Below are 25,369 nucleotides of genomic sequence, written 5' to 3'. Positions count from 1 at the left end.
GGGGTAAGAGGAAGAAGAAAAGAAAAAGTAACTTGGACCGATCGTCCTCAGTGTACTCTATTGTGATAGAACTTACCCGGTTTGCGTCGAGAGGGTTGTCGCTTAAATGGACAACGGGGCCGGGGTGCGTTTTCCGAGACCTAGTGGAAAACAAGTAATAAACGAAACAAACGGACACTCGACCATAATTTCCATGGTCTAAAACTAACTCAAATCGAAATATTTACTTTGTTTTATGATGATCATATTGTAAATCTATGACAGATAAATAATAGATGAGATAATGGAATATACTATGCACTAATGGTGATGATGGAGGTGAATGAATCAACGTAGAATATGTACTAATTCCTTATGAAGAAAGATGACTATTTTATTCCCCGTCTAACTTACATCTCTATGGCTTTGTTCCAGTTGATTATGTACCCTGACAGAACGAAGTTTTCTATTTGAACGACATGTACATTACCCTTTTCCGTGCCGACGTACAGCCATTTCGATTGGAGAGGTAGATGTATAGTGGTTATTCTGCATAAAAAAAAAACTCACAAATAGCATCACGAGAAACAGAAACGGCAAACATTTCGTACGATTACCTTTCCCGTTGGAATTTGAGACTCTGCACGATCTGGGGCACTTTCTGTCGAAAGTTCCACAAGTGCAAGGAGTCGTCCGCCGTAACGGACACCATAGCACCCTCGTTAATAAGGAACTGTAGATGAATTACCGCCGATGCACTCGGAGGACCGTCCATGTCGTGCCTAACGTGCACATCGACACCAGGCTGACCCAAACTAACCACGTTTCGTTAAGGAAATTTCTTAGAGAGGAAAATTGCGACACAAAAGAACGAACGATGCTAAATAAGTATTTCCGCTTTATTATACTTAATATTATATATATAATAATACGATTACGAAGGAAGAAAATTTCGCCTGTATAATCGGATCTACTTGGGTACGTAGAAAAGGTCAGAGTTAGCTAGAAATGTACCCAAACGCTAATACAGCAAATTCCGAGTTAAGTCGTCGGCGTGTCCTTTAGGCATCGTAATATCTTTAGAGAGTTACGCCCTGAACAAAGTTTCGTCTGTAAGGTCATTTCGAAAGCTTACGGTCCGGAAAGATGATACATCCGTTCTGTTACGAAATCTTGTGCTCCAGAATCATCTCCAAAACTTGTACTTATTGTAGCTCACCGTTTATTAAAGTTGAAATTTACATATAGAAAGCTTTACATCTATTCTCCCGAAATGAACGTAAATCATCCCTTTTCATGTTAATCTTGCTTGTTCCCTTTTTCTATCAGCACTGTTTTATATCGAGCCACAACGACCCTCAGGTTAAAAAGGATTGGCAGGGGTCAGATGTTTTTAAAATTTATCAATTTATTATTTTACTAATAAGGGGATACGAAGAAGAATACTATTTAGCACGTGTATTATTTGTAATAATGTTTTGCGTTGGTTGACAAACTCGTCGAAAACTTAACAGTTGCCATTACGTTAAATTTTATGGATTTATGTAACGATATGTTTTTGTATGTCTCCATCAGTTAAATCACGAACTTAATTTAAACATGACGACATTAAATTAATGATTACACATTAACGAAAAAAACTTTCTTCGTTAGGCCAGTTTGCATACCCCTTTACCTTCCTTCGCTTCCAATATTGGAACATGATTAATCAATTGTTTGGGGACAGGCGCCCGAAACAGAGGGAATAAGAAATAAAGTTTGATTTATATTTTATATAAACCGAAAACGGCCGTCCCGTCGCGAACGTTTCTGATTTGATTTTGGATAATTAATGAAAGCAATTCGTTCCTAAAGGGGATGAAAGATAGAAAACGGGTTCACCGACGTTCGTTTTAAACGAGAAAGCGAGAAATCCTTGGCGTTTTCTAATTGTGAAAGATTTACTCGGATAAAAAAAAAAGTTTCTAGTTGGAAAGGCGTAGACTTAGGCAGGTAATTTAAAAGAAAATCATCGTTCACCATTCGTCACCATTCTTAATCTTTTATTCACAGTCGCTCAGGCAAATGAAAAGACACGTGGAATATTTTGCACACACTTCTTTGATTCTTTTGTAATGGCACGTGTACGACGATCGCAATTCACTATAATTTACCACCATTTAAACTGCGACGCCAACAACAACGACAAAAAGAAAAGTTTCCGACAAATAGTTACAAAAATTCGAAAATAAATTGGAATTGAACTGATATAGTTCTGATTCGGATCGAAAGGTCGTCGATGCTGAACCTGGACTTGGAGATGAAAGAACCTCTGAAGAAGTCAGTCGAGCTAGCGAAACGTTAGGATCAGTATCAGTTCACCTCGTCCTCGCTGTCCTGCGACTTGGCCTTGGGCCGTTCGAACAGTTTGGCCGTTTTCAATTTGTACAACACCTGTAACGTGCCGGCGCTCGCATCCCAAAATTTCACGCTCCCATCTGCATGACTACGTTCGGCATCCCATCGTGTTATTAGATTCGATATTAGCTATTCTAATTGAGTGTACAACCTACCCTGTCACGATTATTTCGCTGTAACTGCAAGACTGCACGGACCAGTTGCCCCCATTGACGGGCCATTCCTTTTCGGAAAACCCCGTCCTTTTGGCAGAACCGCCAGCCCTCCCGACCGAGTACAGAGCCGGCACGAGATCGGCGGGACAATCGGCCATGTAGTTGCAACAGGTGACCGGGGACTCGTGGATGTCCATGGGATAAGGGTTTTCTATGCACGGGAAACCCGACGTCTGCAAATCCATCACCACCAGGTCGTTTTGTAACAAAACAATGATCCCGTACGGTTCTTGCATCTCTATTTTTTTTTTTTGATATTCATTAATAGATTATTTATTAGAGAGCGAAGGAATGTCAACCGGAGTGGTCAACTTACCGCTAACGTACGGCGATTCGCACAAAGTTATAAAGTCGACGACGTTATGCTCCATTTCGAGCACCGTCGTGGTTTTGCTATGTACAACGGTGATGCTTGGCGTTCTGCCGCATTGGTCGTAGGGCATGCCGCCCGAAAATATCACATACGCTTCTCTAAAAGACCGCCAAGTGTTTACAAAGGGACAACCTATCGAACTTCAATTAACCCTAACACACACTTACCCCGCTCGGGACAATTTCCACTCCACCTTATTGATCGGCTTGCACTGCTCCATTTTACCATCCTTCGATACCTTTGCTGTAAACGTCAAAATTCTAAAGAGCCAGCCGGGAAAATTAAAGAGCGACACAAAGGGAGGGCAACAGTGAGGGTGGAATCAACGCAAAATAGACAAATGAGTTTACCGTGGGGTTGAGAAGTGTGCACCGGTTTTCCAAACTGTTTTATGTTCCATGTGGTCAAAGATCCATCACTGTGGGAACACATGAACTGTTTTCCTTCGTGATGCCAGGCGATGGAACGCAACGGTTCCTGGCTTTGCCACCGCATTTCGGCCGACTTGTTCTTCAGGTCCCAAAGAACAATTTGTCCCGATTCAAATCCTATTAGCAGCTATTGTGGGTGGGGGGTAAGAGGAAGAAGAAAAGAAAAAGTAACTTGGACCGATCGTCATCAGTGTACTCTATTGTGATAGAACTTACCCGGTTTGCGTCGAGAGGGTTGTCGCTTAAATGGACAACGGGGCCGGGGTGCGTTTTCCGAGACCTAGTGGAAAACAAGTAATAAACGAAACAAACGGACACTCGACCATAATTTCCATGGTCTAAAACTAACTCAAATCGAAATATTTACTTTGTTTTATGATGATCATATTGTAAATCTATGACAGATAAATAATAGATGAGATAATGGAATATACTATGCACTAATGGTGATGATGGAGGTGAATGAATCAACGTAGAATATGTACTAATTCCTTATGAAGAAAGATGACTATTTTATTCCCCGTCTAACTTACATCTCTATGGCTTTGTTCCAGTTGATTATGTACCCTGACAGAACGAAGTTTTCTATTTGAACGACATGTACATTACCCTTTTCCGTGCCGACGTACAGCCATTTCGATTGGAGAGGTAGATGTATAGTGGTTATTCTGCATAAAAAAAAAACTCACAAATAGCATCACGAGAAACAGAAACGGCAAACATTTCGTACGATTACCTTTCCCGTTGGAATTTGAGACTCTGCACGATCTGGGGCACTTTCTGTCGAAAGTTCCACAAGTGCAAGGAGTCGTCCGCCGTAACGGACACCATAGCACCCTCGTTAATAAGGAACTGTAGATGAATTACCGCCGATGCACTCGGAGGACCGTCCATGTCGTGCCTAACGTGCACATCGACACCAGGCTGACCCAAACTAACCACGTTTCGTTAAGGAAATTTCTTAGAGAGGAAAATTGCGACACAAAAGAACGAACGATGCTAAATAAGTATTTCCGCTTTATTATACTTAATATTATATATATAATAATACGATTACGAAGGAAGAAAATTTCGCCTGTATAATCGGATCTACTTGGGTACGTAGAAAAGGTCAGAGTTAGCTAGAAATGTACCCAAACGCTAATACAGCAAATTCCGAGTTAAGTCGTCGGCGTGTCCTTTAGGCATCGTAATATCTTTAGAGAGTTACGCCCTGAACAAAGTTTCGTCTGTAAGGTCATTTCGAAAGCTTACGGTCCGGAAAGATGATACATCCGTTCTGTTACGAAATCTTGTGCTCCAGAATCATCTCCAAAACTTGTACTTATTGTAGCTCACCGTTTATTAAAGTTGAAATTTACATATAGAAAGCTTTACATCTATTCTCCCGAAATGAACGTAAATCATCCCTTTTCATGTTAATCTTGCTTGTTCCCTTTTTCTATCAGCACTGTTTTATATCGAGCCACAACGACCCTCAGGTTAAAAAGGATTGGCAGGGGTCAGATGTTTTTAAAATTTATCAATTTATTATTTTACTAATAAGGGGATACGAAGAAGAATACTATTTAGCACGTGTATTATTTGTAATAATGTTTTGCGTTGGTTGACAAACTCGTCGAAAACTTAACAGTTGCCATTACGTTAAATTTTATGGATTTATGTAACGATATGTTTTTGTATGTCTCCATCAGTTAAATCACGAACTTAATTTAAACATGACGACATTAAATTAATGATTACACATTAACGAAAAAAACTTTCTTCGTTAGGCCAGTTTGCATACCCCTTTACCTTCCTTCGCTTCCAATATTGGAACATGATTAATCAATTGTTTGGGGACAGGCGCCCGAAACAGAGGGAATAAGAAATAAAGTTTGATTTATATTTTATATAAACCGAAAACGGCCGTCCCGTCGCGAACGTTTCTGATTTGATTTTGGATAATTAATGAAAGCAATTCGTTCCTAAAGGGGATGAAAGATAGAAAACGGGTTCACCGACGTTCGTTTTAAACGAGAAAGCGAGAAATCCTTGGCGTTTTCTAATTGTGAAAGATTTACTCGGATAAAAAAAAAAGTTTCTAGTTGGAAAGGCGTAGACTTAGGCAGGTAATTTAAAAGAAAATCATCGTTCACCATTCGTCACCATTCTTAATCTTTTATTCACAGTCGCTCAGGCAAATGAAAAGACACGTGGAATATTTTGCACACACTTCTTTGATTCTTTTGTAATGGCACGTGTACGACGATCGCAATTCACTATAATTTACCACCATTTAAACTGCGACGCCAACAACAACGACAAAAAGAAAAGTTTCCGACAAATAGTTACAAAAATTCGAAAATAAATTGGAATTGAACTGATGTAGTTCTGATTCGGGTCGAATGTTCGTCGATGCTGGATCTGGACTTGGAGATGAATGAACCTCTGAAGAAGTCAGTCAAGCTAGCGAAACGTTAGGATCAGTATCAGTTCACCTATCGATCGCGAAAACATTTACCAATTTAGTGGAAGATCTTGGACATTCGGACATAACTTCTTTTCATAAAAATAAGAGAAACAAGAATTTCCACCTTAGCCGATAGGAGGCATTTTTTTCAATTTCTATGATAATTTCGCTGCTCTGTATCGGATTTTTCGCTCTAATTTACGCCCCGACTCGACATTCCTCTAAGCGACTTTTTATGGAAATCCAGAAGCAGGTAAAACTAATATTCGTGAGGCCACACTAATAAACGAAATAAAACGGAGACGAAATTTCAAAAAATTAGCATAGCATGGAACAGAAAGACTTTTCCGCACATGTAGCTAAATTTTCCAGTTTAAAATCCCCCGTTTTTGTTTGTTCGTTTAGACTGGAATGGGGAAAATCCAAGCAGCGGAACTTGCTTGGTAATGGGCATGTTAAATATGCACACCGTAATAAAAACCATTGTTTGGAGCATTTCCCGGAAGTGACCACAATTTCAAAACAGAAAAAGAAAAACGACCGCTTAACTCGACCCGTATACTACACAAATAATTAAATAGAACCTTTATTATATTTAGTCAGTGTTTGGAACGTTACGGCGGCGTTATCAAATGAATTTCCTTTCCATTTCCTATTTTTTTACCGAACTTTCCTTATATTTCCCCGGGGATTCTTATGGCCACATGCTAATCTTTAAATTTTTATAATCACTGTAGTGTTTTTAATTATTACTGTGCTTATTGTGAAAAGAACACACTTGTGTCTGCTTCACAATTTGCCACATGTGTGTGTACAACTGCGGGAGTCCCACCTTTCCCTCGGGACTACCTAAACCTGCCTACAAATGTCAGCGTTAATACGAAACCAATTTATCAAGCACTCGCCTATGCCGTCACCGCCGCGATAGTCCCGTATAAACAATCTTCTGTTATAAAATAAGCAACATCCCCGCTAATAACACTGATGCACTAATAACAACACCACCACGGCTATTCCGGTAATTGTTGTTGACGGATTTAATTATCGCACAAAGTTTACGCTGAAAATTATTGCTTTTGTGGTGAGCTACAGAGTGACGAAAATTGGATTAATAAATGGTCCGAAACTCGTACCCTTCTTTGCTACGTTCTCAGTTAATTTCGACGACAATTAAACAGACTAAAGCCAGTTAGCAAAACATACACATAACTATTGTAGCCCGGGGGGTAAAGTACATATGTATTAGAAAATTGGAAAATTAATTGTATTAGTTGATAAGCTCGCATGTATGATAGAAAATTTTAGAATTTAATATTAAAAAAACGTAAATAATTGATTAAGTGAGCAAGATCAAGACTTAACACGCAAGACCAAGATCAAAATCGAGGCTATTTCAGTAAAACCAGTTATCATCATCATCATAAGGTCGTCAGTCCTAAGACTGGTTGGACACGTACCTCCACTCTTTCCTATCCTGAGATAATTTTCGCGTTTCCCTAAACCTATACTAATCCTTCCATCCTGACTTATCTGACTTCCTATTAAGATACCAACGATCAGCCACTTCTTCTAATTTTTCGTCTCCTATCTTTGTTATATATTTCATCATCATCATCATCATAAGGTCGTCAGTCCTAAGACTGGTTGGACACGTACCTCCACTCTTTCCTATCCTGATCTAAACCTCGCATTTCCCTAAAACTAGAACAACCGACATCCTTAACTATTTGGGAACAGTAATCTAATCTAGTTCTACCTCTACCCCTCCTAACTCCTGTTTCTGCCTGTAATATGTCTCTGACTAGACCTTCATGCCTGAGAAGGTGTCCTACCAACCTGTCTCGCCTATTTTTTATTGTATTCCATAGAGTCCTCTGTTCTCCTATTCTTTTTTAGTACCTCTTCTTTTCTAACCTTTTCTACCCACGTTATCCTCATCATCCGCCTATAACACCACATTTCGAACGCTTCTAACCTTTTCTTTGTAAAACCAAGACTAGAAGTATTTGAGGAAGACCAAGATCGAATAAGCAACACCGAGAAAAGCTCGTTGTATCGATGGGTATTGAAAATATCTGCAGAATAACAGAGAATAACAAATGTATTCTTTTCGACCTAGACGGTATAAAGATCGATTTTCTATTTGTTACAATGTATGAAGATAGACAAAACCATTCCTTTCCAGTTTTCACATCGGTTGTTGCAATTTGTACAAAACGATACTTTATCGGAACCGCCAACGTTAGAAAGCGGTTTGATTATTTACAACTGAAAACTTTACGTTACATTTTAAATTATTTATTATATTGTGCAACGGCATGAACCGTTGAGTAATGAAAAATACAGATACAATTTACGGAATCTATTAACCGTAAATTTTTTAAATCAGAAATCGCCCGCCACTTCCTGAGGCAATTGAGCCAATTTCGAATTCAATTTTCCACCGGAAACATCTGGCTAATTTGATCTGGATTTCCGACCCTACAAAATAGCGTTTGTGTATACAGATACATACATACATGTATGTACTATACGCGCACTGAGGTGCACCTACGTGAAAATTAGCAAAGTACAGGGAAGTTTCCCGAGGTCTGCTAACGCTGGTCAAAATCCGAACGTATTAGTAGAGAAAGCTTACGAAGTAGATCCATTACAAGTGTCGATTAGAACGGGAATAGCTCCCAGGAATATTAAATTTTTCTGCCCTTCATCCAGGAAATTCCCAGTATAAAAAACACGGGTAGAAATATGTATACACATTCAAGTTTTCCTCGAAATTTAATTTTTCATCGTAATTTGCGCGGCGACTAATTTATCTAGAGTGAGCTATAGGAAATAAGAAAATACTTTTAATGTTTGAAAAAACCCGTGGGAAGTTTCATTTGGAAGTTTTAACGGGGCATTTAGAGGACCATAAAACAACATCTTCAAGAGCCATTGCTCTAAGATCTTTCACATAAACATAAAAACTCTCTTAATTAACTAAGTAACCTAAACGTGTAATATAACAAAAGCAAATTTACTTTTTCGTAATGCGTTTCAATTTCCTTCTAGTAATTTGCGTTTGAAATGATAATTTCCTTAGCCACTGGTCGTCCAATTTCCCTCCTTAATAAATAAACTGAAGAAACCACTTGGCAATGACGCAACTCTTTAATTGTCCTTCCCCAAAATTAACGTTGCCTTTTTACGTTTCCGCAAAGTGTCGTAAAAAAAAAGAAAAGCAAACAGAAAAAGTTCCCAACGAAAAACAGTCGCCAAAAATGAAAGAAGACTTACCCCCTCGTGCCTCATTAGTCTACCTTTTGTTTTAAAGGATACATTCTAAGTGATCCGCCCTTTGTACCGATGGCGAGTAGTCTCTGAACGGGGTCGAAAGCCATTGCCGTCGGTTGAAACGGAAATCCATGACGAAACGTCTGAAACAAACCAAAAAACCAATACGTATAATCCGTGGGCAATTGTGGTGTTCTGAGGCTTTAAAGCTGGCTCCATTTGGGTCTCGCTTTTGCACTTTAATTACTTACTGTAGAATAAGAACACAGCAGCAGTAATTAGTCATGTAATTATCTAGAATGAGGTAATTAAAGAAAAAGCATGTCTAACGATTTTTCAACGGGCTGGCCTACACGGTGATATTAGACGTATGTTTATATGAAATGCGTCCTTATTATTTCATCATCATCATCACAGGGTCGTCAGTCCTAAGACTGGTTGGACACGCACCTCCACTCTTTTCTATCCTGAGATAATTTTCGCGTTTCCCTAAACCTATACTAATCCTTCCATCCTGACTTATCTGACTTCCTATTAAGATACCAACGATCAGCCACTTCTTCTAATTTTTCGTCTCCTATCTTTGTTATATATTTCATCATCATCATCATCATCATCATAAGGTCATCAGTCCTAAGACTGGTTGGACACGTACCTCCACTCTTTCCTATCCTAAGCTAATCCTTGCATTTCCCTCAAACTAGAACAACCCACATCCTTAACTACTTGCGAACAGTAATCTAATCTGGGTCTACCTCTACCCCTCCTAACTCCTGCTTCTGGTTCTAATATGTCTCTGACTAGACCTTCATGCCTGAGAAGGTGTCCTACCAACCTATCTCGCCTATTTTTTATTGACTTCCATAGAGTCCTCTGTTCTCCTATTCTTTCCAATACCTCTTCATTTCTAACCTTTTCTACCCACGTTATCCTCATCATTCGCCTATAACAACCACATTTCGAAAGCTTCTAACCTTTTCTTTTCCGCCACACCCACTGTCCATGTTTCGCACCCGTACAACGCCGCGCTCCAAACATACACCTTTAACAATCTTTTTCGAATTTCTAAATTAACCGTTCGCGAGCATAGAAGTGACTCCTTTTTATTAAAGGCGACACGACCCTGCGCTATCCTCTGCTTTATATCCCTACCACTCCTTCCATCCTGACTTATCTGACTTCCTAGGTATCTAAAATCAGCCACTTCTTCTAATTTTTCGTCTCCTATCTTTATATTCGCTCTTTCTTTAAATAATTGGACCAAAAACAACATAAAAATCAGTGAATTATTTAAATTTTCGCTAAATTAGAGAAAAAATAAATTACTGAAACTATCTTTTAAAGTGTACACCATGCAAAGTCATTACAGTTTGGACATTCCACATCTGGTTAGAATTGGCAAACTCCCCAGCGCTATAAAGATAAATAATGTTAATCTTTCAACACTTTTGGAGCCGTTTATCTTGCCGATTCCGCCATTTCCCTTATTTACTCAATAAATAATGCACTTAACACTTGTTTGGAACGCTTCGATTTTCTATTTTCCTTTTTAACAGTAGCTTTCCGTACTGACGGCCGCGGTACAGAGAGAAGATACTGATTAATAAGAATTGTCTTACTTTGTTACAGCCACCACCCCCTAATAATGCATATTTAAAACAGCATTTGTCTTGTCAGAGATAAATATAAGCAATTTCCTTCGCTAAAAGATGAATAAAGAAAGATTGTGTCTTGGGGTAAAGTTTCGCACTAAAAGCGCCGTAACTAAATAAAACTTTTTAGATTTATACGATGCCTTGTGTACAGGTAAACCGAAAATGTAGTCAGAAAGTTTGAATTTAACACGAAAACACACTGGAAGCGGTTTCTCCATAAAAAAAAACTGACGCCGAGAAACCAATTTCACCCCGACGGACGCCAACCCTTCCACGTACATTTAGTAAAATATAACTGACACGGAGGAAATGAAGAAGTACCTACATAAAATGTCATCATCAAGTGTTTCAAGTTTCAGGCACAGGCAAAAATATTACGTTACATTACACCTAAGCTGCGGATAAAAAAATATCGCAATTATGAGCTGAACAGTGATGGGCGTAGAACATAAAAAGTTAATGTCGTCGTGGGTTTGAACCTTTTTTTATCAGACGCCATTAAATGAGATAATAAAAAGAGATAACGCTATCAAACGACGATTAAATTCAGAAACTACCACAATTTTTGTAACCAAAAAATGTTTACAACTACAAAAATTACGTACGAAGAATGGGAGGCAGATTTACTGTAGAACATTTGAAATATGAATACAACAATCAGTAGATTTACAATTAATTGCTATTACATTGGTAAAAACCAAAGTTCGGGTTCGGGTTCAAGTTTTAAAACGGGTAAGTCGTTGTGGCACCGTTAAACGTGGAATATAAGAATGAAGATAGACACGACATTGATTTAAAAAACGGAAGTGCGTGTAATATTTTCCTGGTTTATCTAGGTCGAGCCCCTCAATTTATGCCTTGCCAACTACTTCCGTCGTAAATGTTCCTTTTACCATCATAAAACAAGTCGCAGCTATTGATCGTCTAACTAATCAACAAGTGAACAACAAGTTAGAAAGTTATAAACTTCAGTTTTAACGAAAAAGTAATAAAAATAGAAGAAAAATCGCTCCGAACCGATTTTTTAAAAAGAAAATATAATCTAGAGAGGATATTAATCGATTTGTTACAATAGAAGAGAAATTAATGCTTAATTGTAACCGTTTTATTAAACTTTCCTGGCGTCTCCACCAAAATTTGAAATCAAAAATTTTTTTAAAATTTTACTTAAGGGGTAACAGTATTGAATTGAAACGACAATAATCAAAAAGAGTTAATGCCATTAATTGGCAAAGGCCCCAGAAGCTTAGCACCTAGAAAGATAAATAATCTTAAAGCGTTCAACATTGTTACTTAACCTTCAATTTTCAATTTTTGCTAGAGTTGAGAGTATAGAAACGACAGTCTGTCCAGAAAAAAGAAAAATTAATCAAACATCACTTTCATGTCGTAATTTTCAATGATCTGCATAAAATTTCCATTTGCGAGGAACAAAAATCATTACGGAAAAAGAGACGGGGCGAGAACGGTCTCTGCATTCAGTTTTAGAACTACGAAAGTATGAATAATAATCGTCACTTGAAAGCATTTCATCCTGGGACATACAAATAAATTCAGACCCACTGACCAATATGTAAAACAACTGGTGCAAAATAAACAAGAAAATCTACGAAAAATTTTTACCTAGTGGTTGTATCGAACAATGCAGCATGTAAATCTTAGACTGAGAAACAGTTGCGATTTTTTTTGGTTTAAAAAATAAAAACGAATCAAAACAAAAATCAATAGAAGACGACACCTGCATGGCGCGGATAGAAAAAGAAAACCGACAAACAAAAATACGTCTTCCTTGCAACGCTGACGTGCAGAATAGTAAACAACAATAATACAACAGGATAGAGGATGAGATAGGGAAGTTTCATATTGAAAATGGAACAGCAGACGATTGTTGCTTGGCTTGGCGTTGTGTTTTGCTTGCAGACATGCATCGAAACAAACGCGTTTCGACCACCACCGTTGCTAACAGCAAACTGTTACAAAAGCTTTAACTGGAGCAAACACGGGCTTCTAACATTGTACCTACATCATGGAACTTATATTACTTGCATGCTTGCATCGACGTTGAAGGAGGAAGAAGGGGGTTGTGGGCCCAAACTCTCTCCGAAATTAGGAAAGGGAGATATTTGATTGTCTTTAGGGGTCTTTTATAAATTCAACAATTTTTGACTTCTCCATCTTCCACATAACTTAACGTATCTATCTACATGAGATAAGAGGGAACGTACCCATACTATGTGACCCATTTTTTACAATTTCTACTCCCCCCATCTGTTATCACCCTTAGTACATGTCAAGACCCCCTACCCATCTATTTTTCACTTAGTAACTCATAAATATGGCTTTAAATCGTTTTTCCCAAACAGAAAGTTGGGAATAGAGCTCTAAAAAACGTGAGATTTCCCTACAGGATATTGACTACTTGACGAAAATTTAACCCACCCCCTAAGGGGTCACAGAGTATGGTAATTTCCTTAACGTCTCGCTTGGTGGAAATTTTGTAGGATTTTAGGGAACCGGGAAGAGAGGAGATAGACTAGACGCGACAACATGGGGAGATAGTGCGGGAAAGAGAATGGTTTTGTGAAGAACGAAGTAAGTAGGTATATGTATTGTGAGCAAGTAGAGAGCTCCTGTTTTTCCCAACTATATATTCCCTTACGCCCTCACCCCTCCTCCATCGGGTTCGTTCTACGTCCTGCCGTTGCCGCTCCTGCCACAGGACGAAGACAATACACACTTGTTGATAACGTTCGCCGTGTGCAATCTTCTCCAGATCGATAAAATGTTTCAACAGATCCAGGAGAAGGAGGAAAAGGGATAATGAGTCCTCAAACCAAGCAGACCTTTTATGGTATTTGTGCACGTCTAATGATGACAGTGACAGTAACGGTGACAGACACTATACATACTTATGATAATAACAGCGGGTGTCTGACCTTTATTTCTTAAACGTTAATCTGAATTGCGACGCAGATAATAAAACGGCAGCGAGTCGAACCACTCGATATTGAGGATTTATGTCTGGACTTGGAAGACAAGGAATGAATAATGGAGAAAATCGACTTTTCGAAATCGTAAGCCGGCCCCGTCCATTAGATTAATGAGCACGCTAAAAACCAAATAAATGGATTATAAATGCAATCCAAACCACTAACTCTGGCGAAAACATTTCAAATAAGAAACACTTTCAAAACTTCCAACAGTAACTATAAAATAACGAACTACGTAACGTAATTTATATATATGTGTGTGTAGGTGTACCTCTACATATATAAATTTTCCTGGAATATCGGAAAACCAAACCGTTCCAAAAGAAAACGAAACAAAAACGACTGAACATGTTAAATTACGATGAAACTCCGTAAGAAACTTTGAGAAACCGCTTATCTCTTTCAAGTTTATCTTATCCAGCGCTCTCGAACTTTCTTTCGAGTATTACATCCCTTTCCGAAGGGACAGGACTCGGGGATAAGGACACATTTGCATACCTCATCACGAACGAAACGAAATAAACCGTTTCCAAATTAAATTTGACTAATGAATTATTTGCTCGTATGCCAAACAGTAGGTATAAGGATATTAGAGACATGTTGGATGTAATTGATTTTTCGAAAACGGTTTAAAGGATTTCGGCAAAATTTCTGGACCGAGAATTCGATTTGAAAAGGTCATATTGCTAGGCAAAATCCTTTCCACGCAGAAACAATATTCCCTACACTTACGATGCATAGATCAGTCAGGCTTTCCCACTTCAGTAGACCGTTTGACGATGACAATAATGATGAACTTGGACGTGGTATAACAGCCGCGTGTGTCTTATGATAGCTAGAAAAAAAACACTATCAGTACGGCACACGCTGGGCTATCACACTCACGTCATTCCTTTTTTAGTCACTACTATTGTATTTTTCTTCCTTTGATCCCTTAAAAAGCTTGGAGGGGAGTTCCAAAGACGAAAGAAATGGAAAACAGGGAATTAGTTAATATTAAGTACTAGAGGTTCCCAATGGCTCGCTACAGAAGTCTCGCCAAGTAAAATATTCCTGTTTCTAATTTTTCGGGCAATAATTTAAAGAGAATAGAAAACCAAACCGAACCAAAAGAACTTCCATTTTCCAATTCTAGAGGGTCTTCAACAAGAGTTTCTGGTATTGGTGACAAAAAGAGCGTGTTCTAACCTTGTCGGCCGAAGAATGACCTTGAAAGACGTTCTAAAGGTCAAAATTGGTATCGACGTGCCACAGTATCCCGCTTGATTAACTACTCATGTTGTATTTCTTATGGGGGGGCACTTTTGCCAATCGTACCGCACTTTTTTGAATGAACGTAGAATATGCTGCTACCTTATACAACTATTAGGTGTATCACCATCCTTTGGTACAAACATTTAATTCAATTACGATAGAACACCTCTAACATAGCGAAAAAGAAAATGATTTCACGGCTCGTTAGAAGACTGAAAAGGACAAACGATTTAATATAATCGAGCGTTGTAATAAGCTGCTGTTCCCTTAGGTGATAAGAAGCCATAGACTTTATATTTGCCGGGTCCTTCTTTCAAGCCCTTACAAAAGATTACAACTGGGAACACCATAAGGAAGGATTATTGAAGACACATCGCAGGAGTTTAGGACAAACAGGACTATATAATATTGATCTTAATGGAAAGTGTATTAAGTCGCGGTACAGTTAATATTTATTAATAATTAACGGTTGCAAGCCATCGGGATGATTTTATTTTATATATGATGTAGGCATTTCCAATGTTCCTGGGGGATTTCCAGCGAAGGATTCGAAAAAGGAGAAAATAGAGGATATCTGGTCAAAAGGAAAGGATACTGTACCTGTACTTCAGGGTTTATGATAAAAAAAAGCAAAAGTGTATTCATGTGTGTCGATATATGTTCGCAGAATTCCCACAGGTGCAACCGATTCCATTCGTGTTTGCCGGCGCATTTTGATTTCGCCCTTTTTTGTCCCGACTGTTCCATTTCCACTTATAGCATTTTTATTGCTTTCCCACCGAAGCATACAAATTACGAACATACGAATCAGGACTGATTCGAACAATCGGTACAAAATAACTCTTATAACGGGGAAAAGTTTCGAAGTTTATTTTGCCGAATGAAACAAAACAAAAACGGTTATTGAATAAAATAATAGTTAGATGAGGAGGAGATGAGAATTTATTTGGTCTGAAGCCCTTCGGTAGGTAAATAATTGATAAGGACTACTCAAACTCAAACCGTTTGTGTTTCATTATTACGAGAAATTTTCATATTTCCCGACTCGTGGGCTTCCACAAGTGGATTCTCATTCGAGTTATGTATTTCTTCTAATATTGTAAAATTAGGGTTTAATAAATTTGACATACGGTGTTTTTTAACAAGAAATAACTCAATTTTCGACGCCTTCGTCACACACAGACGTTAAGACGTTATTTGTCACGTAATGAAATAAGTTTCTAATCTGTCTTCTACGTTTGGTAGTTTAATACGTTTGCCTTAGTTAATATATCAAAGGCTATTTTTCACTGAGAAGGGTTGTGTGATTTTTCTGCTTGAAAAGCATTTCCTTCCGTGTCAAAAGGATCAGAGGACGTCGTCAAGCCGTTCAATAATCCAGGTGCCCGAAAATCCGGGCGGAACGAAAGGATTATCTAATCGCTAGTTGAGCCCGAAATGTGATCACACTTTTTTCTTTCTCAATTAACAAGAAAATAGAACAAACATATACCTACCACAAAAGTATTTTAGTGCCAAAAAAGTAATAATAAATGATATGTACCTATTGCTAATCTATTACAACTCCATAAAAATAAATTGGGTGGTATAAAAAGCTTTCAAAATTTGACCTACAAAAGTCAAGTTGCATTAGGAACGAAAAGCAAATGGAAATCAATTCATCAATTTCTAGCTNCAAAAAAGTAATAATAAATGATATGTACCTATTGCTAATCTATTACAACTCCATAAAAATAAATTGGGTGGTATAAAAAGCTTTCAAAATTTGACCTACAAAAGTCAAGTTGCATTAGGAACGAAAAGCAAATGGAAATCAATTCATCAATTTCTAGCTGAATTTTCTTTCATCTCTCGATTGCAAATATTTATTTATAAGTCGCCTTCATATTTTACATCTCAAGTAGATTATTGTTTTCGTCAAATGAAAAAAAATTCGCGTAAATCTAATATTTAATTTGATCTGTTCATCTCTTTGTTACTAAAGTTAAACCACAAAAGGTAATGAACAAAAGGTGGAAGTTTTGGTTCCTTTATCAAAACTTTTAATTCTCCAAAGACGAAAACCTGATAAAGAGACGCCAAAGACGCCTTCTACAGGTCCTTTTCACAGCCTACTAACGAGAAATTATATAAAGACGATGGCGCCAACAAGACGACGCCGACGCTAGCGTCTGATCGGTAATAGTTGGTTGGCTTTAGCGAGATAGTAGACGGTATTAAATTTTTTTTCTCTAGGTTGGATAAAATATGCCCGGCACGGTATTAAAGAAAAAGGACGAAGGAAGTATTAGAGAATACGATACCGATGTAGGTATATGTATATTCTATATTGTAATCGACGAATGATAAAAATATTGCCGACAATTTCTATTACTGTACAAAAGCAGATTCTCTTGATTGAAGAGAGCAGAGAAAACCGTATTCCTGTTACTCCAGGGATGTGGAAAATTCGCTTCTCAACTTAACAATATCAAATTGCAATCTGGTACAGCATTTCCGTTTTTCCCAATCTACTTCAAACATCTTCACAGACACAAAATAGAACGATTAGACATAGCAGGATTAAAAAAACGATACCCTAAGACAGGCTTAATAGATTTTGCAATTGTTTCTCTACATCGGGTGAAAGTATGACGAAAGAAGTTTTTCTAATATTATCCGATGTCAAATTCGATCGAAACACGTCGACTTAAATTTTGTATATTTCTTTTCTTTTTGTGATGTTAATATTTAAAGTTTCATAATTCAATAATTAATTAATCTATACATCGAAGACGCCATCAACATCATTAAAGACGAAAAAGAAAATGATTTCACGGCTCGTTAGAAGACTGAAAAGGACAAAGGATTTAATATAATCGAGCGTTGTAATAAGCTGCTGTTCCCTTAGGTGATAAGAAGCCATAGACTTTATATTTGCCGGGTCCTTCTTTCAAGCCTTTACAAAAGATTACAACTGGGAACACCATAAGGAAGGATTATTGAAGACACATCGCAGGAGTTTAGGACAAACAGGACTATATAATATTGATCTTAATGGAAAGTGTATNGATGTGGGCTGTTCTAGTTTTAGGGAAATGCGAAGTTTAGCTCAGGATAGGAAAGAGTGGAGGTACGTGTCCAACCAGTCTTAGGACTGACGACCTTATGATAATGATGATGAATTCAATAAAACTTATTGGTTGAGAAAATCGCTACAGCGGTTTCTGTACACGTTTACTTTAAAACAAAACAAAATCTATGGGGTTAATTTCACGTCAATTGTGAGTACGCTCACTATTAACCCTTGACCTTAAAATATCGAACGGGTAAACGTATAAGTATAATTGTACATAATGTAAATTCTTCCAAATGGTGCAAGCAATAAAAACGCCACCGTTATTACCGTAATGAGAATTATTTATTTTCTAATTAAATAAAATAACAAAAGTATGACGTAATCTAATTTCCTTATATATACTCACACAGCGGTGGTTGTCGCTTTTCATGTATCCGGGGTAAATCTAATAAACTACAAACAAAGAGATGCCCTAACAGCAAAGAGGCGGTCTGTGTTACGTTTCTTCAAAAGGAAACATAACACGACACAAAAACAATTGACTATGCAGGGAAAACAGTTTTCTTCTTGTTGTGTATAAGGACATTAATAAATGCGCCAGTTTTCGTGTTTTTCCGTAGAATCAATTTGGGGAAGATCGGGTTCGAAATCAAGCATCTAATTAAGTTCGCAAATTGGAAACGCGTTCGGAGTTTCTCGACCATCGAAATGCAACTTTGAAACAAAACTAATTAGACGGGAATGAAGTTACCGCTTTATCTGAAATGTGACAAGATTGCCAACCAAATAGACGTGTACTTTTTGTGTACATGTATTTTGGATCTTCTATTTCAAATACATCAAAACTATTTTTCAATAGACAATAACTTTTCATATGTTAGACGTCGCTTTTAGACAGTTAAAATAAAAACGAACTTTCAAACAACGCCAAAGAAGCACGTCATCGATCATTTTATAATGCCAAAGTCCCGATGGTGAAAGTGTCAGACAGCTTGTCTTGTTCATTGTGTATTGCATTATAAACTTATCTATCAGGGATGACACGTTAAGACATCGCAGGGGTTGAAGAAAAATCCCGATGGGGCGACATTAGAGATTCACGAAACAGTTTGGGTCTGAAAAAATTCATTCGTACATTTGTACTTTCGAATGCTTTTTATATATGTCCATCTCTTTCAGCTTTAAGTCCACTTTAAAATTAACACACAAAATGGTACAACGGAATCTATTATATGTATGTTTGTATTTACACATAAATGTGCAGGTACATATATACATTTACACGTATAAAAGGGGTTCGTCAGGCACAAAGCGCGGCTCCAGCTTCCATGAATCAGTTTTAATTAACCATTGAAAGAATCAGGAACGTTTGATATTTCCGTCATGTCCATTCCCGTACACCATTTAATTCACGTTTATAACGAATGTACTTTTCACATGTTGAAACTAAACATAAAAAATATCGAAGGCAAAAGCATCGTCGATTTTTGATAAGTTAGATAATTCAGGAATCGGGAAGGAATCCATACCTATCCTTCTCCCTTATTACTTTTTGTGCTAGAACGTATGATATACGATGTGGAGCAATTTTTATGCAAAGGTAAATATGTATCATGGACTTTTCAGTCCTTCGCGAACAAAAAGGACAAAGATAGGCAGGCGTCGAGACGCCCTCATAAACCGGCACAATTCGTTGCGCAAATGCCGATGAATATATTCATGACGCCGTATATTTTTCCCGAATTAGAATGACAATACGACACAAGTGCCTTTCTGATATTCCAGAGTCTCCTTCGGAATACGTGTCCGACTCTCGGCGAAATTGAGAAGGAAATAGACAAGTCGAAAGAAATTCGTACAATATTTTTTACTTATTACCGTTATAGGTACCCATGTTAAATAAATTGGTTGCCTTCGGCGTAGTATTTATTCATCGCCAGTAAAATATCAAAGCAAAACACTTGGAACTATTTCTTGTGGCAAAAAGACAATTCAAAATGCGGTCCTCAATACAAAGAGCAAGAGGATCGACATTTATCTTCATTTGGCAACTTTTACAGGTGTAGATACTAAACTAGCACAATAAAACTGTATTTCTTATTTCTAAAGTGTGCTATAATTTGTCGCAATTTTTTTACCAAATCCAAAAATTTGTCGCTGTAGCCGGTCAAAAAAATGGCGTAGATTATAATTTATCGCTGAAAGATGTTATTTCTACACATTTTATCGCAAGTCCGGTCTCCAGCACGTAGCTCCATGGCGTAGAAAAATAGCGTAATTTGTCGCTAAAAAATGGTAAATTTACTCCTTTCTGTAGTACCCTCCAGAAATATACCCTAGAAAAATACTGTGAAGACCATAAATTGTCGATAATTTGAGAGTATATTTCTACCACACTTCTATTTCGAGGAACGCTATGTTTTGTGCGAGCTTGGCAGTTTTTCAATCGTTTTTAGTTGATCAGCTCCAGCGACAAATTATATAGACAAATAACCGGTTGGACCGACAAATTTTTAGATTTGGTACACTTTAAAAATACGAAATACAACTTTGTCGTGTTTACTTGCGATAGTTGAAGTTAAAGACCAAATGCCGAGTGTTGGTATCGTTTTTCGTCCTTTCAGTGGATACCTACACGGGTACACTATAGTTAGCTTGGGCTTTATTAAGTTTTCTCCTATACGGAAAATTGCCAGATGTTGTCAGTCGTTGGGCTCTTAAAACTCGTTATCGCCCTTCGACTCGTTATCGTGGAAAAAATATCGGCTGGCCATTGAACAACGCCATTCGATAACGTAATTAGCACGCCACAAAAAGATAGAATTCGATTAACTTTTAGTTCAGAAGGTGGACGCCTTGACGTCCAACCTGCTGTATTATACGCAGTATTTACGGAAAACCCATTAGAAAGAAAGTCGTCAACGCGACGCACTAATTTCTTCCATCGTTCTATCAGATTAATCTTAAAAATTTACTAAATGAAACTGTGTGTCGATTAAAAATTACTTCTTCATAACAAGTAGGTAGTTATTACAGAGTGATCAAGTTTGAGATCCACTCATGTTATCTTTTCTGTAACAAGATTTTTCGTAAATTTCCGAAAAAACCCCAAGGAAGAATCGTATTTTTTGAGTAGCATACTTTTAATTGAGTAAGAAGCGATTAAGATTTGGTGTAATAGAAAGATGTTAAGAGAAACGTGGATAGAAAGTTACGGGGAACACCATCCCACATCAGACATAAAGGGCTAGTTAGGGATATCATCATCAACATAAGGGCGTCAGTCCTAAGACTGGTTGGACACGTACCTCCACTCTTTCCTATCCTGAGCTAAACTTCGCATTTCCCTTAAACTACAACAATCCTTAACTATTTGCGAATAGTAATATAACCTGGGTCTACCTCTACCCCTCCTAACTCCTGCTTCTGCTTCTAATATGTCTATGACTAGACCTTGATGCCTGAGAAGGTGTCCTACCAACCTATCTCGCCTATTTTTTATTGACTTCTATGGAGTCCTCTGTTCTCCTCCTATTCTTTCTAATAACTCTTCATTTCTACCCACGTTTTCCTCATCATTCGCCTGTAACACCACATTTCGAATGCTTCTAACCTTGATATATTAGAAGCAAAAACAGGAGTAAGCAGGGGCAAAGATAGACCTAAATTAGATTACTGATGCTCGCATATACCTAGTTAGAGATGTTTTAGAGACATTCGAAGAAATGGAGGTACGTGTCCGGTCTTCGGATTGAAGACTTTATAACGATGATACTCCTCTTACCCCTACCCTCCATCATAAAAACGCAATTAATGGAGCCATTATCATATTGTTCAATAGCTTGTCATAGAATGAATATAAAATTACATAATTATACAGTAAAAAGAATAAATATGTAAATTAAGTAATTAACCATTTGAATGTTCGTAAGCACATTGTCATTTCTCTTTTTATAATGCATACAACACCATAAAAATTTTAAGCTTATCTTAAATGACTGACAAATGCTTAATCACAGTTTGTGCATGCACGCAAAGAAAAAATTATTGTTGCACACAAAAAGAAAGGATTTCAATGTTCCCGAAGGTCTAGGCTGCTTATCGTTTTACGTAAAGAAGACATGTCTACATCCAATAAATAAATTGCTGACAAAGAAAAGTGATCCTGCACCGTGCAAGGTCGCAGGATTTGCATTTTCGCCGATTTCGTTAGCTAGGCAACTCAATGCAAAAAAAAAATAATTTAGTACCATTAGTTCCTGTTAATTAACACAACGAACTTCCGAACAGGAAATGATAAACGCTGAGTTAAAGTTTTCACAATTATTCCGAAAAAAGTAAATATGAAATGCGACAATTAAAATTTTGTTTAATATTAAAATAGTAAATTTACTCAGTAAGAAAAGAAAATCAATATAATAGTGGTGAAAACGCAACAATTTCCATTTGTTTGTAAATTAATGTACGTAATAATCATGTATTCTTATAAAAACTGAAAATCCAGCGAAAAATAGACAAAGAAAGTAGTTGACGATTAATAAACAAAGAAAAAGATACCTAAGGATAAGTATGCAAAATAAAAAGACTTACCCTTTTGACTTGGAAGTGTTCGGGTCGAAGAGTCTCCTGGACTTCCTGATCCGCCTTCGCAGGCTGAGCCACCGACGTCCTAAAGTTATCAAGGACGCCTTTCAACGTAAACTTCTTCATTTTAGAAAAACGGAGGCTACTTTAACGCGTTTCAAAGGAACATAACACCCCGACAACACGTAACCGACTGTTTCAAACTATAAGTTAGTGTATTTTATCGCGTTAATAATTACATCATATGGGAACGCTTTTTGACTTTCTGGATGGCCAAACGGAACCGACGAAGGACACAAAGCTTTTGCAATGCGCTAGTTCCAGGATAACATTCGGATGACGGAATCAGGATAACGATCGCACAAAGTGTAGTCACCTCTCACTTTGATGCACGTAATTGAACGCTACCATTTTCCGAGCGCGACGTCTCTGCTTAATTCGAACGACGCGAATTCTGCGCCAAAGGAAAACCGATATCGCGCAAGAAATACATCAACATGCGCAAAATTTAAAATGTTTGGAATGTCTTATTACTCACAGTGCACAAGTAGTCTACAAAAATTAGCGAAAAATCAACGATTTTCGACTGTAATCAGTCAATCGATATGAGACATCACTTACACGATCCCACACATACGTCAAACCTGTAGCCAACCTTCACATAATTAAATCGATCTTATCACAGACACTTTTTTAATTGCATTCCCTTTCTAACAATACAACTAAAGAGAAACAACTGATATTGAAATTTGTGTACGGAAATTGCCGAAAATGCCCGAACACCACACTTCGTGACAACAGGTGATAAATATACAGTCGTTATCACCTCGCTATCTGCTGTTTTTGTTGTCTGTGAAAAACAATTAAAAATTGATAACATAACATAGAAATCTGATGAAAAACATCATTATTTGCAGTGTGTTTAAGCGAATGCCTGGCTTATACAGAACATACAATCCGCTGGCATAAAAATGTTTCGAAAAGTTGTAGTTCGCGGTTGTTCATTAATTGTTTATCAACGACAAAGGGCCCTATCCAAAATAAGGTATGTAATTTTTATTTCTTTTTAATAATAACTTACTGTTAAGGAAAAGCGGCACGTGTAATGAATAAACAGTAGTTTTAACAAATTACGTCAAGTATGTCAACAACTAATAACAATAACTACAGGTGGAAGGTAGACAATCTACCATAACATGACAGTTATGTTGGTTGCATACGTGGTAATAACTTTTAGAATTTAAAAAACTTTGTGTAATCCATAAATAGCCTTTTTTCCTATTAAATTCATTTCTGTTGAGTACATGAAACATATATTTCACTAATTAAATTAATTCCATTGTTCGTTACAGTAAGAATGGATCAAAATTGTTTCTTGCAAGTTTTGCGCTTTTTGGGACCGCGCAGAAACAGGAAATCGACACTTCCAAGTTTATGGCGGAACCCGTAACTTCAGTAGATGTTCTTCTAAAAAATAAGGAGGATATGAAATCTAAAATGGAACTTATGATACTTCAGGTTCAAAAAGAATTCTGTCGTGCCTTAGAAGAAGAAGAAACAGGGTCCCAGCGATTCGTGGTGGACAAATGGTATCGCAAAGAAGGAGGAGGAGGCATAACGTGTGTATTGCAGGATGGCGAGGTTTTTGAAAAGGCTGGCGTTAATATTTCAGTAATTACGGGACTTTTACCCTCTAATATGGCCGCTCAAATGCGATCGCGGGGCAAAAACATCCCTTCCGATGCAAAATTATCTTTCTTCGCAGCCGGAATCAGCTCCGTCATTCACCCCACTAACCCCATGGTGCCCACAGTACACTTTAATTATCGTTACTTCGAAGTGCAAGACTCAGAAGGCGTACAATTCTGGTTCGGAGGGGGCACCGATCTCACCCCTTACTATCTGGACGAAGATGACGTCAAACACTTTCACAAAACATTGAAAAATGCTTGCGACAGCCATGATAACACTTATTATGGTAAATTTAAGAAATGGTGCGACGATTATTTCCATGTCACACACAGAGGCGAAAGGAGAGGGGTGGGAGGATTATTTTTCGACGATCTGGACGGTCCCACCAAAGAACAGGCCTTCAACTTTGTCAAAGATTGCGCCAACAGCGTGATACCCTCCTATGTTCCACTAGGTACTATAGTTGTTAAGCATAGACATACTATACGTTTTGATATCATTTTCCACTTATTTTCAGTTAAAAAACATAAAAATGATAAATTTACCGAAGAGGAAAAGACATGGCAGCAACTACGACGGGGACGTTATGTAGAATTCAATTTGATATACGACAGAGGCACAAAATTTGGACTCTACACTCCTGGGGCTCGTTATGAAAGTATACTGATGTCTCTGCCACTAACTGCAGTATGAAAACTAGCAACTATCAGTTTTCAATGAGATTTTAACGTACTTTACTGATTGTTCCAGCGCTGGGAGTACATGCACAAGCCAGCCAGGGATTCCCGGGAGGAGAAACTCGTTGAAGTATTGAAGAACCCAAGGGATTGGCTGTGAATAAGAATGTAATTAGAAGAGTTGGTTATAATTAATGGGTGTTATGGTGACGTTTAAATAAAAGGTTTTTGTAATCTATGGTGTAGTAGAACCCCACCTAACCCAGTGCTCTGCTGTGTCGTCCGGTGCAAGAAATAACGCTGTATAATGTCTTTCTGTGTACCAAAACGTTTACG

At 37.7% G+C, this 25,369-nt stretch overlaps 2 protein-coding genes across 2 annotated transcripts in view; one reads left to right on the top strand and one right to left on the bottom strand.

The window, feature by feature from the left end:
• The window catches only part of LOC108738969 (syntaxin-binding protein 5), a 41,674-nt gene extending 18,332 nt beyond the window's left edge, over positions 1-23,342 (bottom strand). The window contains exons 1-5 of the mRNA XM_025973264.1: positions 22,671-23,342; positions 9,169-9,266; positions 4,132-4,329; positions 3,929-4,063; positions 3,612-3,675 (exon numbers count right to left, since the gene is read on the bottom strand). Of these exons, the coding sequence (XP_025829049.1) occupies positions 3,612-3,675; positions 3,929-4,063; positions 4,132-4,329; positions 9,169-9,266; positions 22,671-22,790 (615 nt within the window). The 5' untranslated portion in view covers positions 22,791-23,342. The remainder of the gene's footprint in view (positions 1-3,611; positions 3,676-3,928; positions 4,064-4,131; positions 4,330-9,168; positions 9,267-22,670) is intronic.
• Positions 23,343-23,481: 139 nt separating this feature from the next.
• On the top strand, positions 23,482-25,271 carry LOC112904005 (oxygen-dependent coproporphyrinogen-III oxidase-like). Its single transcript, XM_025973034.1, has 4 exons — positions 23,482-23,709; positions 24,017-24,810; positions 24,874-25,043; positions 25,107-25,271. Exons 1-4 carry the CDS (start codon positions 23,636-23,638, stop codon positions 25,191-25,193), a joined length of 1,125 nt encoding a protein of 374 aa, XP_025828819.1. The 5' UTR covers positions 23,482-23,635; the 3' UTR covers positions 25,194-25,271.
• The last annotated feature ends 98 nt before the right edge of the window (positions 25,272-25,369 follow it).

Source organism: Agrilus planipennis, unplaced genomic scaffold (genome assembly GCF_000699045.2).
Source record: "Agrilus planipennis isolate EAB-ADULT unplaced genomic scaffold, Apla_2.0 scaffold134, whole genome shotgun sequence".
NCBI lineage: Eukaryota > Metazoa > Arthropoda > Insecta > Coleoptera > Buprestidae > Agrilus > Agrilus planipennis.
Note: the sequence above shows the minus strand (reverse complement) of the source record. Positions and strands in the feature narration are given on the sequence as shown.